This window comes from Pongo abelii, chromosome 2, assembly GCF_028885655.2.
Source record: "Pongo abelii isolate AG06213 chromosome 2, NHGRI_mPonAbe1-v2.0_pri, whole genome shotgun sequence".
In the NCBI taxonomy this organism is placed as follows: Eukaryota; Metazoa; Chordata; class Mammalia; order Primates; family Hominidae; genus Pongo; species Pongo abelii.
In genome coordinates, this window is record NC_085928.1 from 126,169,648 (window position 1) to 126,187,848 (window position 18,201).

The window sequence follows — 18,201 nt, forward strand, 5'->3', positions numbered from 1 at the left end:
AATTCTTTTTCTACTTTGTTAAATATTCCATAATGACTGAAATGAACAGTCAGTATTTGCCAAAATGCTCTCTGCCTTCCTAGTATGAGCCTTTGATAAAATGTGATGGAGAAGAGCACAGCATTTGGTATAACAGGATCTAGAGTTAAGTGCTTATTCTGGCACTTACTGGCTGTGCCACCTTTGGTAAGTCACTTGACCACTCCAATAGCCAGCAAGAGTCTGGTGTAAACAATAAATATTTGTGGCCTAAATGACTATTTGGCATTTCAAGGTCTTCTTTTGTTAAACGATGCCAAAAAATATCTACCTCAAAGTATTTGGGGTAAGATTAAATAACATATCAGAAAATATCCAACTCTGCTTGCCAATTAGTTGTTCAATCATTGTTTACCTCTGGACCAGTGTCCAGATTCTACCCTTTTTGTTTATAGCATATGACTGAGGGAACTTAGCATTCTGGTATAGTAGGAGCTTGGGTAGTACACTAGTTTCCTAGGACTGCTGTAATAAATTATCACAAATGGAAAAACAAGAGAAATGTATTATCTTACAGTAATATAGGATAGAAGTCTGTATCTGGTGACACATTAAAATTAGGGACCATCTCCAAGATTATCTCATCTTACTATCCTCACCTTGATTACATCTGCAAAGACCATTATTCCAAACAACATCACATTCTAAGGTTCCAGATGGATATATCTTTTTGGGGCCACTACTCAACCCACTACAGGTAGATACTGTAATATTTACCTATTCCATCCCATCCATCTGTCTCACTACTGTTGCATAGCTGATTCTGCTATGTTGTCTAGCCTAGTACTATTCAGAGTAACGGCCAGAATTAGCTTGATAGAAATGCAAATTTTTATGCCCACCCTAGGCCTACTGAATCAGATACTCTGGGAGTGGGCCCAGGAATCTGTGTTTAAATAAGCTCCTTAGATGACTCTCAAGCAAATTAAAGTTTTTGAGGCACTAATTTAATGCTTTCCACCTATCCACACAAATATAACACTATGTGTCACTGATTTTAAATAAACCAAATAAGTATTAATGCTTTCCTTGTTGAGTGTAAAAAACAACGTAGTTATATGGAAAGACTATATATACATATTTATTAAATGTATATATTAAAAATATATATTTATTAAATATATATAATATATAATATATATTAGGATTGCTGACTGGAATGGCAAATGACAGAATTGCCTTTAATTGCAAAAGACAGAAAATCCATAGAACTGTGTTTACATTAGATTTATATAATCTGCATAAACTGACTTGACATTGCCCATTTCCTTAAGTCACTATTCAGCTAAATGAAGTTTTCTTTTTTAATTTTTAAACAAAAAGAATGAGTCTGTTAGTTCTTTTAAATCCGAGGGTGTGAAATTTTGATTCAGTATTTTATGCTGAGGGAAGACATAAATATGTTTTGTAATCTTCTTTTGAGAGTAATTGTCAGTCAATAATCACTAAAGAGCTGCTTGCTTTGACAGAATTTCTAAAAGTGAATCTGTGTGCTTTGAATAATGTACACAAACTCCTTGTTAAAAGTTATATAAAAGAAAAAGCCAATATCCTCATTTCCCTTTGAAAAATCTGCTTAGAATAAGGATGAAAACTAGTTACATGTAGCACTGCAAATGATGGATATTACTTAATCTGAGTATCCAGACAGCAGAGATAACATAGTTAAGTCTTTGGGCCTAGACAATGATTGCTTTCAACTTTCCTTTGAAAAGGAGGGGAGGATTAAAATGATCATTTGGTGGCCCTATTTTAGACACTATTTCAATAGAAAGAACACAAATCTAGTGTTTCTTATATAAATGTCAATCATCAATTGCTACATGCTCCAGTCTAGTCAACCTTTAATAGAGTTCTGCATTCCTATGAGATTTGAACAATATCAGAGACCAGTCCCTGGCAATATGACTTATAAATATCTTGCTGTTCCCTGCACTCTCTTCTTCAGCCATGTGTAAGTTTACAATAAAGCACTGTGGATTTCTCTGCTTTGAGGGGCTTATCAAAGAGAACACTGGAGTGTGTATTCAAGCAGTGAGCTGAGACATAAGAGAGCACTTTCCCTAAAAATAGCAGTTGATCACCAGCCCACCTTAAACAAAAGGCATAAAAGGCCTTTGATTAACAGTTAAAATCCTGGCTGAGGATAGGAGTACCAGGAAACTTCAAGGAGCTCTATGATTTGGTGCTTCACTGATAATTTTTAGAGCCTTACATTTAATTTATTTTTTAGTGGTCTTTGACTATATATACCAGGGATAGACCATGAAAATACATGTATTTCTTTTTGTAATAGAACAGATTTCACTTATAATTATAAAGAGTTTAAGAATACTAAGGACTAATCCAGACAGGGTGTCCAGGGAGGGAGAAACCCCATGGAAAGCAGAATTTGTGACACAGTTGCTTAGCTGATTGAATAAAGCCAGTAAATTAGATTATTTGACCTCTAATTGTAGACTTTTTGAAAATCCAAATCATTTGAAACAATTCCTACTTGGGTACAGTTTCTTCCTAAAAACAACAGATATCTTAGCAAGGGGAATGCTGGGAGAACATACTGTTTTTAGGGAAGACTTTCCAGAATCTATGTGTTTCAATTAAATTCTAAAAAGCTGATGCATGTGTCTTTATAGCAGCATGATTTATAGTCCTTTGGGTATATACCCAGTAATGGGATGGCTGGGTCAAATGGTATTTCTAGTTCTAGATCCCTGAGGAATCGCCACACTGACTTCCACAAGGGTTGAACTAGTTTACAGTCCCACCAACAGTGTAAAAGTGTTCCCATTTCTCCACATCCTCTCCAGCACCTTTTGTTTCCTGACTTTTTAATGATTGCTATTCTAACTGGTGTGAGATGGTATCTCATTGTGGTTTTGACTTGCATTTCTCTGATGGCCAGTGATGATGAGCATTTTTTCATGTGTCTTTGGCTGCATAAATGTCTTCTTTTGAGAAGTGTCTGCTCATAACCTTCGCCCACTTTTTGATGGGGTTGTTTGTTTTTTTCTTGTACATTTGTTTGAGTTCATTGTAGATTCTGGATATTAGCCCTTTGTCAGATGAGTAGGTTGCGAAAATTTTCTCCCATTTTGTAGGTTGCCTGTTCACTCTGATGGTAGTTTCTTTTGCTGTGCAAAAGCTCTTGAGTTTAATTAGATCCCATTTGTCAATTTTGGCTTTTGTTGCCATTGCTTTTGGTGTTTTAGACATGAAGTCCTTGCCCATGCCTATGTTGTATGTTTATTGCGGCACTATTCATAATAGCAAAGACTTGGAACCAACCCAAATGTCCAACAATGATAGACTGGATTAAGAAAATGTGGCACATATACACCGTGGAATACTATGCAGTCATAAAAAAATGATGAGTTCATGTCGTTTGTAGGGACATGGATGAAACTGGAAATCATCATTCTTAGTAAACTATCGCAAGGACAAAAAACCAAACACCGCATGTTCTCACTCATAGATGGGAATTGAACAATGAGAACACATGGACACAGGAAGGGGAACATCACACTCTGGGGACTGTTGTCGGGTGTGGTGGGGGATAGCATTAGGAGATACACCTAATGCTGAATGATGAGTTAATGGGTGCAGCACACCAGCATGGCACACATATACATATGTAACCAACCTGCACATTGTGCACATGTACCCTAAAACTTAAAGTATAATAATAATAAAAATAAAAAATAAATAAAAATAAAAAGCTGATGCAGAGAATATTCAGTGGTTACAGCATCCATATTATGCTATTTTTCTGGACAAAAAAATGAATGTCAAATGTTTCATTATTTGTTTTATAATTTTTCTCTATGTCAGCTAGAATAGTAAGGATAACCAGCCTGATTATTCAACCCATGGATCATTGTCAAATGCTTTAAGCATTTACCTTCAGTGTAATGCATAAGAAGATCTCTCTCATACATAAGAATAGACAGACTCTCCACAATAGCACAACTAAAACATTTAAAAATTATTTTTAAAATGTTGTCTAGTACAGTAGAGTATAAGTTTAAGATGTATTTCTAATATAAATATTTCATGATACAGAAAATTATTTCTGGAACAAAGTGAAAGAATTATTATTATTATTATCATTATTTGAGATAGGGTCTCACTCCCGTCACCCAGGCTGGAGTGCAGTGGCGCGATCTTGGCTCACGGTAGCCTGAACTTCCCAGGCTCAGGGGATCCTCCCACCTCAGCCTCTTGAGTAGCTGGGACCACAGATGTACGCCACCACATCTGGCATAATTTTTGAATTTTTAGTAGAGTAAAAGTTTCACCATGTTACCCAGGCTTGTCTTGAACTCCTGGGCTCAAGCGATCCACCTGCCTCAGCCTTCCAAAGTGCAAGGATTATGGGCATGAGCCACCCTGCTTGGCAAAGTAAAGGTATTAACTACATAAATAAAAAGACAAATAGCATCTCAAAATCATTATAATTTTAAATAATTTTAGAAGTAGTAATTTATAGGTTTTTAAAGAAAGAAAATAGGTCTGTGTCATTTAACATAAATGAAAAGTTGAAAGACTTGTGGACAAAAGCCAAATGCTTATAAATTTGAAACTGTAGGCTTGAATTCTGCTATAAGCCAATTTTCTTTTCACTGACATTGTATTTTTTCCGGTGATATCTCTCCCCTTTGCAAGCAGAATAGTAGTATAACTATTAGGCATAGAAAAATCACTTAATATAACTAGTGTAATTGCTACAATCTATAAAATACAAACTCATTATTCAAATTCCTATTCTATATTATATCAATAACCTATTGATTGGTAATACTGGTTTTGGTTTTAAATGAATGGAGTGAAGATGATGATGGTGAGCAAGAAATATTCCAGACTTCAGAGAGAACTCAGATTCATTTTGTGTGGAGTCTGAAGTTGGAAACAGGACTTATGTGTCTCTGAATCAGAGAGAAAGGATTACATTTTCAATAAATATAATCAGCAAAATGCATTGAAGAAAACTGCATACCACAACCTTAGGTCCAAATAACAAAGGACAACATCTGGCAGCTGTTCACCATTTGATAACTGGTACTTGACGAAGATTTTGTTTGTGGAATCATAATTCTTGCTTTCTGGCTCAAAGTTAAAATATAGAATAGAAAACAGGGAGACTTATGGTTGAAAAGTTTCAAATTTTTAGAATCTGCAGCACCAGATTTTAAGTATCATCAAATTCAAATTCCAAGTAAACTAATCTCAACTGAATTTTTAAATGGGCATTATGTACAGAGAAAAATTAATACAAAACTAGTCATTATAAACAGTGACATTCAAAAAGGATACTTTTGTGTTTGCTTTTTAGTAATAAGGATGAAAACAAGTTTTAAACAACTAGAGAAAATCACTGATAGATAAACCTCGATTTTTGTTTACCAAAAACCAGATTTGCATAATTAAACTCTGAATTTTCTCAGACAAACCACTCACTGCACTGGGAAAAAAACACTGGTTTAGGAAGGCATCACTATACCCCTCTCCACTTCTACTTTCTTAGAACAGCCCCTTACAACTGCAACCCTAGCAACAATAAACAGCCCAGCAGCCCTGTGGATGGAAAAACTTCCCCTTATAGCTAGTTGCTAGCCAACATTTCTTACACTACTTGCCCTATGAACTTGGGGAATAATGTGGTCTTCGCACTATGACATACTATTGTTTTCTCTCCAGGGGAGAAAAACAAATGAGTTTTCAACTCTGCTATACTCACCCTTGACACGCATTTACCCTGTACTCGTCAGCTCCTCCCACTCCCACTGGCCATTTTGTGAAAACCACAAGTAGGCAGTTTGGCTGAAGACAGATCCATGAAGCGAAAATCAAATACAAAAAAGGGTTAAGCAAATATATAAGTCTCAACATAGACTTTTTCTTTTTTAATTTAAGGAGCAAATACAATGATCTGCACCAGAAAATTGGTATTCTGAAGCAAGGGATTCTTTGCTTGCCTTCATAAATGGTGTATAAAAGGATTTGGAATCAGAGATTTATCTATTTTCTCTAATTGTAATATTTTACTACTAATTGTTATCCTATAGAACTCCTATAGACTTTAATTCAAGATAAAAGAGGTAAATCTTGCAATTTAACCAAGCAGGTTTAGTTATGAAGTTACTAAAGAGTATCTTTTTAAAATCACCCTCTGGAAGGGTGTTTTAATACTGCCCTGTAAGGAGGTAGTTTCCCGCTACAGAGTTTGAGCATAGGGCAAGTGAAATTAGTATGAAAAGAACTTTCTGGTGGGATGTGGGTGGCTCATGCCTGTAATCCCAGCACTACGGGAGGCCAAGGTGGGAGGATGATTTGAGCCCAGGAGTACCTTGTCTCTATAAAAAAAATTCAAATATTAGCCGGGCATGGTGGTGCACACTTGTGGTCCCAGCTACTTGGGAGGCTGAGGCAGAAGGATCACTTGAGCCCAGGAGGTGAAGGCTTCAGTGATCCGTGTTCACACCAGTGTATGCCAGCCTGGGCGACAGCCTTGTCTGAAAAAAAGAAAAATGAACTTTGTATGTTAAGATTTACACTGATGATTTAAAGTAATAAATGGATAAAATGGATAAAAATTTACATTAGGAAACTTTCTGGGTAAGGAAAATTCTTTATTTTGATTGGATGATAGTTTTATGAGTATACATATTTAAGAAAAATATATCAAACTGTACACTTAAGATCTCTGCATTTCACTGTGTTTAAATTTCACTTCAATAAAAAAATAAATTATGAAAAAGTTGAGTCAAGTTGGCTAAATAAAATTTATAGGAGGTCATCGTTGTGGACTGTGCCCCTGCACTAGGCTCCAATAATCCAAACCAAACTAGAATGGAGTAACTCGCACTAGGTGTCATGTAATCAAACTGAACTGAGACACGAGCCAGTCTTCCAAAAACCAGGAGATTTCACAGCAACCAATAATAAGGGTCCCAGTCAATCTGAGCTGGCATAATAAGAAAGTCTCTTCTGTTTTAAGCCACACAAGGAGAGTAACTTGAAGTAACCTGATGCTAACCAATCTGGTTTTTTGAACAATGCTGTTTCCTTCTTCCTGCTGGAGCTGCCTTACAAAAGCTGATCATTCTGCTAATCCCAGCAGAGGACCCTTCTATTTCATAGAGAAGATGCTGCCAGATTCATGAATCGCTAATAAAAGCCAGTTAGATCTTTCAACTCAATTTGTTGAAAATTTCTTCTCTGAAAACTAAAAGAAAACTATAGTAATAGTGCTGAAAATGGCAAAATGGTGATGGAATACTTGAATGATTCAAGTCTGGGGGACACTGGCCTATGGAAAGGTGAATGATGCCCACAAAGTAGAATACAAAAGGAAATTAAATGAGTTTTGAAGCCTGACTGCGACTCTTCCCAAGGGGTTCTGCTCCTTGCTACTCTTTTCTGAGATTTCTCTCTGCCTAGGGCTAGAACCCAGCAGTAGGAATCTGTTACAATATATTTATCTTCTGGGAAGGATGCATATAAAGCCAAATAAATTAAGTGAGTTGCAATACCTGAATTCCATATTAATAGCAAGCTTAGCAATTAACACAAATATCCAGACATCTAGTCATAAAATGTAAGCAACTTATCCTGTTAATTGGGCTAATGAAAATTTTCTGCTTGTTATGAAAATTTTTTGTAATAACTTTGGAGAGAAATACCTTTTATCAGAAAACATAATAGCTGAAATTCCTCATATCAAAATGTATAAATCAAGAAAGTGGTCCTTAATTTTGTTGTTCAAATAGTAAGTTAAATTATTGGCATTAATAAGTGTTGGGGAAAAAGATACACATAATTTCTGTAGGCAAACAAAAAATTAAAAAACAGATCCTTTTCCAGTTAGTAACAATATCTGGGATAGAGTTAATTGGAAATATGTAAAATTCTCTATTGAAAAAACTAAATAAAAATGGATAGAGAACCAAACTATGTTTCTACATGGATGCATGTACTATTATAAACAGGAAATTTTTCCCTAAATTAGTACATAGATTTTTTTTTACTTCGTGTCATAGAAACAACAACAAATTATGATGTAAACTGGCAACAACATCTTTATTATACTAATACCTGTCAATGACAATTATGGCATTTGCAAGCACTGATGGTGAGAGCACTTCAACATAATCCTTCTACTGGGAATTGTCCTTAAAAAAACAATTCCACGAATAGGGTAGGAGAGAAAGCTATACTGATAAAGCTTTTCATCAGTGTTACCAATAACAATAGAAGAAAGGTTAAGTGAATTGTGAAACATATTTTATATTAATAAAAGAGCAGTCTTTTAAAGCATGTCAAAAAAACACTGAAAGCCCCAAAAGAGACAATTTTACTATACAAATACAGAAAAAGAACTACAAAACATTTAAAAGGAAATTCAGAAAATGTTTGTAACATATTGACAAATTATTAATAACTAATAAGTGTCTATGCCTACAAATCAATCAGAAAAAATATAAGCCTAAGAAAAAATGGGTAAGGGTATAATTAGGCAATTTTCAGAAGAAAACCCAGGCAATACCATTTAGGAAATAGGCATGGGCAAAGACTTCATGACTAAAACACCAAAAGCAATGGCAACAAAAGCCAAAATTGACAAATGGGATCTAATTAAACTAAAGAGCTTCTGCACAGCAAAAGAAATTATCATCAGAGTGAACAGGCAACCTACAGAATGGGAGAAATTTCTTGCAATCCATCCATCTGACAAAGGGCTAATATCCAGAATCTACAAGTAACTTAAACAAACTTACAAGAAAAAAACAAACAACCACATCAAAAAGTGGTTGAAGGATATGAACAGACACTTCTCAAAAGAAGACATTTATGTGGCCAACAAACATATGAAAATAAGCTCATCATCACTGGTCATTAGAGAAATGCAAATCAAAACCACAATGAGATACCATCTCACACCAGTTAGAATGGAGATCATTAAAAATTCAGGAAACAACAGATGCTGGAGAGGATGTGGAGAAATAGGAACACTTTTACACTGTTGGTGGGAGTATAAATTAGTTCAACCACTGTGGAAGACAGTGTGGTGATTCCTCAAGGATTTAGAACCAGAAATAACATTTGACCCAGCAATCCCATTACTGGGTATATACCCAAAGGATTATAAATCATGCTACTATAAAGACACATGCACACATATGTTTATTGCAGCACTGTTCACAATAGCAAAGACTTGGAACCAATCCAAATGCCCATCAATGATAGAATGGATAAAGAAAATGTGGCACATATACACCATGGAATACTATGCAGCCATAAAAAAGGATGAGTTCATGTCCTTTGCAGGGACATGGATGAAGCTGCAACAGGAACACAGGAACAGAAAACCAAACACCACATGTTCTCACTCATAAATGGGAGTTGAACAATGAACACATGGACACAGGGATGGGAACATCACACACCGAGGCCTGTTGAGGGGTGGCTGGCTAGGGGAGGGATAGCATTAGGAGAAATACCTAATGTAGATGATGGGTTGATGGGTGCAGCAAACCACCATGGCACATGTATACCTATGTAACAAACCTGCATGTTCTGCACATGTATCATAGAACTTAAAGTATAATTAAAAAAAGGCATAGCTAATCCTAACTAATAGAACTATGATACTATTATAAGTCTGAGAATTTAAAATTTTCTTAAATCCTTACTTCCTATGTCCTTCTAAGGAGAAATTTGGAAGAAAAGTACTAGCATTTATTAACCACCTATTATAGTAACTATATGTTATTATAATTGCTTTGTATATTAAAGTCTATAAAAATCATACAGGGTAATTATTATTGTTGCCAATTTAGAGAGATTGATTAAATGAGGCTAAAAGATGTTTAGGTTAACTTTCCTAAGGTGACACAACAACGAAGTAGCAGAACTAGCTCTTGCAGACAGAGTTGTCTCAATTATAAGTTTGTATTCTTCCACCACAGTACACTGTTTCCTGAATACACACACACATACACACACACACACGTACATATGTATATAAATATATATACATACATGTACATATCTATTCAAACATCTTTCAAAATCTATTACAGGTAACACCATCAGCTGGGTACACTATTGTTTTTTAGTCCTTATTTTATTATTTATCTTAGGCCCACTTGACTCAGATATTTATTATATCTATTAATTCTGGCCTGCACAAGTATTATGATATTCTACAGATACTTAATGAGCTGTTGTAAATATCTTGTAGTTCACGGGATATTAGAGTGGGAAGGGACTTACAGAATCTAGACCTACTCCTTTTTATCAAGTGGAACTCAGAGAGATTAGTGTGACTTACTCAGAGTCTCTTTCATTCAGACTGCTGCCACTGGGGCAGAGGTGATCAGGCAGGTGCACGTGTACTACACACCTCTATTACACATGTCTGAAGAGCTAAAAGGGGAGCTAAGTGAAGGGCAGAAGCTTGTAGATAGAAGTCTCATACTTGACCCCAGGAATGCCAATCAAAATAGGCACTTAGGAATAGTATTGAAGATGGTAACACTCTTATATCTTGGTTCAAAGAGGTGGCAACAACTGATACTACAACTCAGCACAGGCCAACTCATAACTTTAACAACTTATTCCTCAAGGTCCACTCCTGATTCAAGGGAAGCAGGGAAACACTGTGAGTAGTTTTGACCCACCAATTCTTCTTTGGGAATCTATCCTATAGAAATAATAGTACCAGCATTTAAGGATATATATCCAAGGATGTTTACTAAATCATTTCTTACAGAAGCACCAAACCACACCAGGAATTTGATAACATCTACATATTCATCAATATATGACTGGTTAATAAAACTTTGATACATCTACAATGGTATGCTATGCAGAATGTTAAAAACAGGTCTATATTTGTTAATCTAAGTATTTAAATCTATAGAGTAACATATATAATAAGATCTCATTGTAAAAAATAAAACAATCACAAAACATTTATACGTATATACACATTTGTTTATATAAATATATAAGTATTATCTCTGGTTCACAAGTGAAGAAAACAGGCATAGGGATGTTGACCACTGCCAAAAACACAATGCAAAGATGGATGATAAAAAAGTAAATAATTGATTCGAGAGCCCCTCACCCTGGGTTGAAAATCTTAACAGTTTATATTTTGTTTATTTCTATAAATACTTATGTATTATATAAATAATGTATTATATAATGTATATAAATACTATATATTACATAAATAATGTATTATATAATGTATGTAAGTACTTATGTATTTATATAAATAAACAAAATACAAACTACTAAGATTTTCAACCCAGGATGAGGGGCTCTAGAAGCAATTACTTACTTTTTATCATCCATCTTCGCATTGTGTTTTTGGCAGTGGTCAACATCCCTATGCCTGTTTTCTTCACTTGTGAACCAGAGATAGTATTGAATATGCCCCATAATTGTTGTTGGAATAAAATGAAATAACATGTATGTAGTGCCTGGCACTTAGTAATTACCTAATATATTTTGCCATTATCTTTTGCTTTCATACCAACAGCTTTCTTTTATACATCTATAATATTTTATATAAAACAGTGCTGTCTTTAAAAATATTGTGTTCAATATCCATAAAACCAAACTAAAGAAAAATAAAAGCTACCTTACTAAGTGAAATTAACATTCAAATCTTAATGAGGCTACCTTGTCAATATTTTAATAGGAACTAAGAAAAACTAATTAAGATTAAATAAAAATATCTAAAAGTTCCATGTGGCTAGAGTAAGTTCCTTAACTTCTCTAACCACAAATGACCTTCTTTATAAGACAATGATAATAATGTCTGCCTTGTTTTCCCCTCGGGGTCTGAAGTGAAAGACAATGTTTGTGGAAATGTTTTATAATCTTGCTAGCAACACTAAAAATATTTCTAAATGTTTATTTTTAAAAATTCAGTGAAATCAATGCATTTCATATATCTGTATTAATTTAGTAAGTAATATTTAGTTTTAAGAGAAAAGCCATCTCAAATTTCCTGTTACATATCTGTAAATTCCTTCCATGGTTTCTCAGTAACTACACTTTTACCCTTTATGGCTAAATATATAGTTGAAAATGTTACAAAGTGTTCAGTAAAACAGTCAATAATTTCAAGAACCATTTAATTTGTCTATTCTATGTCAGTTTGCTTCTCTATAACAAGGCTTCTCATTCCTTGGCTTTTAGCCTTAACATGCTGTGTTTCAGTATTATTTTGTATTAACTCAACATAAAATTATATTTGTAGTTTGTTGAGTCCAGCAGAACATCCAAAATCATTCCAAATGTTGGACAGTTGTTTTACACAGCCCTGTTCCATGCATCTCAGAATATCTAGTGTCTCTAATCCTTGCCTAGTAAAACACCTTGTATTCTCCAAAATTACTATAACCCACAGCATCTCCAAAAATTTCTAAAATGTCCCCTAAGACAGTATCTCTCAAACTATCTGTGGTAAGGGATCAGTTTTTTCCCCAGTCTATCCAAGATCTATACTTTTATTAAATAAAATAAAAATGAGTTACTAGAGAAAAAAATTAAATAAAAAACAAAGACATATTAAAAAATACAAGCTCCATTTTATACTATAAGATTCAACAGACAAAAAAAAATTCTATCAAATTACCATACAACTTCATAAATGATTACTCTTACTTTCTGTACATATCTCATTGCAGGCCAACAAATAGTTTAAAGGTCAGATCTGGCCCATGGCACTGAGCCTGAGAATAGTACTACCTTTGTTAAGAACAACTGGTACAAATAAAAGCAATATATAGAAACACTAGTTACTATCTTTATAGTCTTTGATTCTAAATATCATTTAGCAAAGATTGAAATAAACCTATGTACATTAACAATACTGCACTACTTCACATATTCCTGTCTAAATCTCCAGATGAACACACAAGGCCTATATCCTTTCTTTTATAAAGGGCAACCTTGTTTTCTATGATACCGAATTCCTCTCTGCAAAGGAGCTGAACATTATTCAGCCAGTGAAAATCCAAGATTCCTATATTTATAAGCCAAAAATCACAAAGATAAAACAAAACCTGATTTTAGAAGGACTCATAAAATGTACAAAGAATACAGAATACAAACATGGTGCTCATCCTTTGCCTAATCATCTATAGATACATGCCCAACATCCTTTTCTGTTCCTCGAGGTTACACTTGACCTTCCCTTGATCTGCTCTGCCTCACCACTCAACACGGGAAATCTCACCATAGGCTTTTCGTTCTATCATAATTCCTTTTATTGTGGCACTAGTATATGTCCACAAGTATTTGTTTTAGGCACCAACTCTTTCTCTTTGTTTAGCGGTAAGAACATCATCTCTTGAGGAGAATGTCAAGATTCATCCTATCTCAACCAAGTTTTTGACAGTAAGTAGAGTTAAACAACTCTCTGAATACAATATTCAAAATAATGTATTAAATTGTAATAATTCTTTAAAAATGCTATTGACAATTTTCATTTAAAAAACTCCAGGTTCAGAAAATTCATTAAGATGGCTGATATTGTTCTCTACTTAAGTTTAAGGTAGACACCATGTTGAGCTGTAAATTCTACTTAAATTTTCTATGAGATTGTGTACACACATTAGAGTAATATAGTATATAAAAATATTTTAGTATATGAGTACATATATGAAATATAATTTAAGTAAAAACACTCATTTACTTGTTTACTTACAGTTCTCTATTGTTCTAATTTCTGACAGTCCGATAACATTAATATAAGTAACCATAAATATTAATTTCCTAGTATTAACCTAAGAAAGGAAACATATACTGAAGTAACATTTAGAAGAAAAAATGGATTGTATGTCATTGTTTTTAAATAATATAATTTTCTTTAAAGAATAGTGTTAAATGAAATTTGAAGTTTGTATATTTTATATAATAAAACACAATCTTACCCTTTTCTTGACCAGTGCAGCAACTTTGTCATGTGTTTTGGATTTATCTGTAAGACAATGAAACATGGCTGCTTCAAAAAAGTGCCTATGTTCCTGTTCAAATAAATACTGAGTTACACAATTAGAATTTTCTACTTTCTCATTACTATTATAACAGTATTTTGTTCCAGTTGTCCCTTTAATTAACATGCTAGTAAACTGAGCTGCCCATTGTTTAGTAGAGCAATGCAATCCAAAAGTAGTAATATGAACATTTTTATACTTATTTGGCAAATCTCCTCTCTTAAAGTTGGTCAGTTGGATGTCCTCAAGTTGGTGTCTAGTATACCTTATTTCTAGGTTCTGGGGAGCTTGTGTGCTCTGGAGTATATAGGATCTAGAACTGAATCCCAGCTATCTCCATTTTCATATCTATCTATTATATGCTGGACATGGGACAAAGACTTTATATAGATATCTTATTTAATTCTCATTATAACCTTGTAAAGTATGCAGTCCCTCCTCACTTCACAGCTGAGGTAAATAAGGTACCCTGCCTGAGGTCATGCAGCTTGGCCAGAACCATCTGATCACAAGCCTCTAATTTTTCCAGAATGTCTGCCGTCTCCATTTGGGACCACTGAGCTGCCAACAGTGCCTCAGAGAAAGATTCAGCAAGAATGGAAACTACTAGTACATTTTCTCATTATACCACTCCTAAATTTAGTACATTGTCTCATTATACCGCTCCTAAAAACAGAATAATTAGTAATCAAATAGTTCATAAAAAACATCCCAGGATATTATTTTGAGATGTGCTAAAGTATGTATGTGTGTATATGTATCTATTGGTTACAACTGTTGTCATAAAGTATAGAAACTCAGAGGAACAGGTTACTATATTCATGCCTACAACCAGGTGGTTACATGTAAACTATCCTCTTTCCTATATCAAGCTGTATATTTAAGATGATCCCTCTTTCTGGAACACTCTTTCTCTCCACTGATGAATGTATAAGGTTATGTGCTACTACAGATATTCCTCTGATTAGGATAAAACTCCACCTCTTTTGCAAAATCATAGTCATATAAAGCCATGAAACTTTCTTCCTTGTATTATGGTTAGTTATGAACATGTCTAAGTATTCTGTGAAACTAGAATATTCCTCAAAAGCAGGGACCACATTTTATATGCAGCAAGTGTTCAACATTACTTATAATTAAAAATGTATATGTATTTCATCCTTTCATCCAAAATCTCATCTGAATCGGAAATATACATTTTACCTTAAAAAATTAATGTAATTTATTAATTAAAATAAACTGATTATTTACTTGGTATCAGCTACTATATTAGACACTGTAAGATATAAAACAATGTATATGCTCTTAGACTCTCTTTATTGATAAACCAGGGGTAATAATTATTTTTCTTAAACTTTTAGTTTCAGGGTTACATGTACAGGTTTGCTATATAGCATAGTACCCGATAGATAGTTTTTCAATCCTCACCCTCTTTCCACCCTCCACCCTCATGTAGACCCCAGTGTCTATTGTTTCCTTCTTTGTGACCACGTGTACTCAATGTTTAGTTCTCACTTATAAGTGACAACATGCAGCACTTGATTGTCTGTTCCTACATTATCTTGCTTAGGATAATGGCCTCCAGTCCCAAACATGTTGCTGAAAGGACATTATTTTGTTCTTTTACATGACTGCATAGTATTCCATAGTGAATATGTACCATATTTTCTTTATCCAGTCTACAACTGATGGGCATCTAAGTTAATTCCATGTCTTTTCTATTGAAAATAGTGCTGCAATGAACATATGTGTGCATGTTTCTTCATGGTAGAATGATTTATATTTCTTTGGGTATAGATCCCAAAAATGGGATTGCTGGGTCAAATGATGGTTCTGTTTTAAGATCTTTGAAAAATTGCCAAACTGCTTTGCACAGTCACTGAACTAAATTACATTACCACAAGTAGTATGTAGCATTCCCTTTTCTCTGCAACCTCGCCAGTATTTGTTATTTTTTGACTTTTTATTAATAACCATTCTGACTGGTGTGAGATAGTATCTCATTATGGTTTTGATTTGCATTTCTCTAATGGCCAGTGATGTTGAGCATTTTTTCATATGCTCATTAGCCACATATATGTCTTCTTTTGAAAAGTGTCTGTTCATGTCCTTTTCCCACTTTTTAATGGGGTTATTTTTTGCTTATTATAAATGCTGGACATCAGACCTTTTTCAGATGCAGAGTTTGCGAATATTTTCTCCCATTCTGTAGGCTGTCTATTTACTCTGTTGATAGTTTCCTTTGTTGTACAAAAGCTCTTTCATTTAATTAGGTCCAGGAGTAAAAACGATTACCTCACTAGTATATTGTGAGATTTAAATAATATAATCTACTTAATTAAAACTCCTAAAACAATGTCTGAAGATAACATATAATCAACAAATATTCACTTCCATTTTAGCTAATAGAGATGGGGTGTGTGTGTGTGTGTGTGTGTGTGCATGTGTGAAAGAGAGAGAAAGAGAGAGATCTTGATCTTTGGAATACTAGGAAAAACACTTTAGTGATTATATATTTCACTATTGTATCATCTTTTTAGGTGACTCCACCATTCTTCTATCTAAATAATTATTTTCATCTTTTTAACATAGTTGGAAATAATTGATGAATAATAATAAAATAGCACATGTTTCAAGAAATAGGAAAAAATAAGATCACTAAAATCTCATAGTATATTTTGGGATTAATCATGTGTAAAGGACCCAGTAGAACCTTATGGTAATTACAAGATGGAATAAGTTTTGTTGTATCTTTAAAAAAAAGTAAATTTACTCTTTGTTCTTTTGAAAACCTCTAATAAGGATGAAAGTCATGATGAAATGTCAATCATTAAAAATAGTTAAAATTGAACAAAAAGAAACTCAAAAACTAAAATTGGAGTCTATGTATCTGGATGGTATAGAGTTAACCAAAATGGATGTTTGCTATGTTTCCTGTCAAAATATACCTCATTCTTATGTAAATTTTCTAACATGGCAATAAATTGGGAACAGAAATATGTGAACTGTTGTTCAAGGAGTTTTTTATGTTCAAAAGTTATAAAAACCATCTTCCAATAAAAGTAGAGTACCTTGGGGAGTATCAACGACCACGTTGATTTTCAAATGCCAAAGGAAAATTCTTATGTAATACTTAAAACATTGTGATCAGTAGTAATTTCTTTACTAATAATAACAGTAGGTCTATGTTCAACTTTAGCAAAAATTAACAACTTTCTAAAAGCTAAATTTTCTCTTGTGAGAAAGATTTAATTTCCTTCCTTCAGAAATCTCTGCATGTAGGGACTCTCATCATAAAGAGTGAAAAGCAGTTAACAGGAAATGTAGATGTGGATAATGAAAAGGGCCTTCACTCCTCCTTTGAGCTATAGCCAAGTCATATTTTTAAAGTGCAAAAGAGGAGCTGCAGGTAGTAAATGAAAATGTTCTAAATGAGTAGAGGTGGTTTTGACTCATGACCCAGAACAGATGTTATTTATTTTTTACTTACAACCGTATTAGGGAGAAATACAAATATTAACATAATTCAATGATTTCTCTTATTTAAATAATTTTTTTAAACCTTGTGTATTCATGGACTCAAAAAATTGTTAGTTTTTGTTTGTTTAAATGTGATAGCTGAGAGCATTTTCGTAAAAACATAGCGGACAGTCCAGTTTCTGGTCTGGCATGTAAGGAGATTAGAAGTCCCCACTAGAGTCCAACAACATGTACAAAGGTGAGCAAAATGAAAAACGAACAACTCTTCTTAGATCCTTTGGAGAAGTGAGGTCACAGGGCAAACTGATGTCCCCAAATTTGGAGAAAAAGACAGGTAAATACAGAGAATCACAACCAACCTGAGCAGGATGGAAACTAGTATAGCGGTAGGAAAACCTGAACTTTAATTGACAAATTGCTAGAAGCTCTGTGGGAACAAGCCTGAGACAAAAACTCCAGGGGGACCTAGTCATGGTGGGAGGGGCACCCTTTTATTGAGTTTTATGTGTAGGAGCTCTACCAGGTTCTCACAGAGAAGATTAGGGAAATATCTCCCGGCTTCCATCAGGGGGAGGAGAAAAGTAATCATTTTGAAATAATATATCAGACCATTCTGTACTTCTTAGCAAGGCCTGCCCTGAGGAGAAACTATTTTACCAGAGCC

The 18,201-nt window shown here is 34.1% G+C and overlaps 1 protein-coding gene across 6 annotated transcripts in view; it reads right to left on the bottom strand.

Moving 5' to 3' along the window:
- ZCWPW2 (zinc finger CW-type and PWWP domain containing 2) overlaps nucleotides 1–18,201 on the bottom strand; it is a 176,962-nt gene that overhangs the window by 17,469 nt on the left and 141,292 nt on the right. For all 6 annotated transcript variants that reach the window (XM_054552444.2, XM_054552448.2, XM_054552443.2 and 3 more), the window contains one exon: nucleotides 13,995–14,041. In XM_054552444.2, the coding sequence (XP_054408419.2) occupies nucleotides 13,995–14,041 (47 nt within the window). The remainder of the gene's footprint in view (nucleotides 1–13,994; nucleotides 14,042–18,201) is intronic.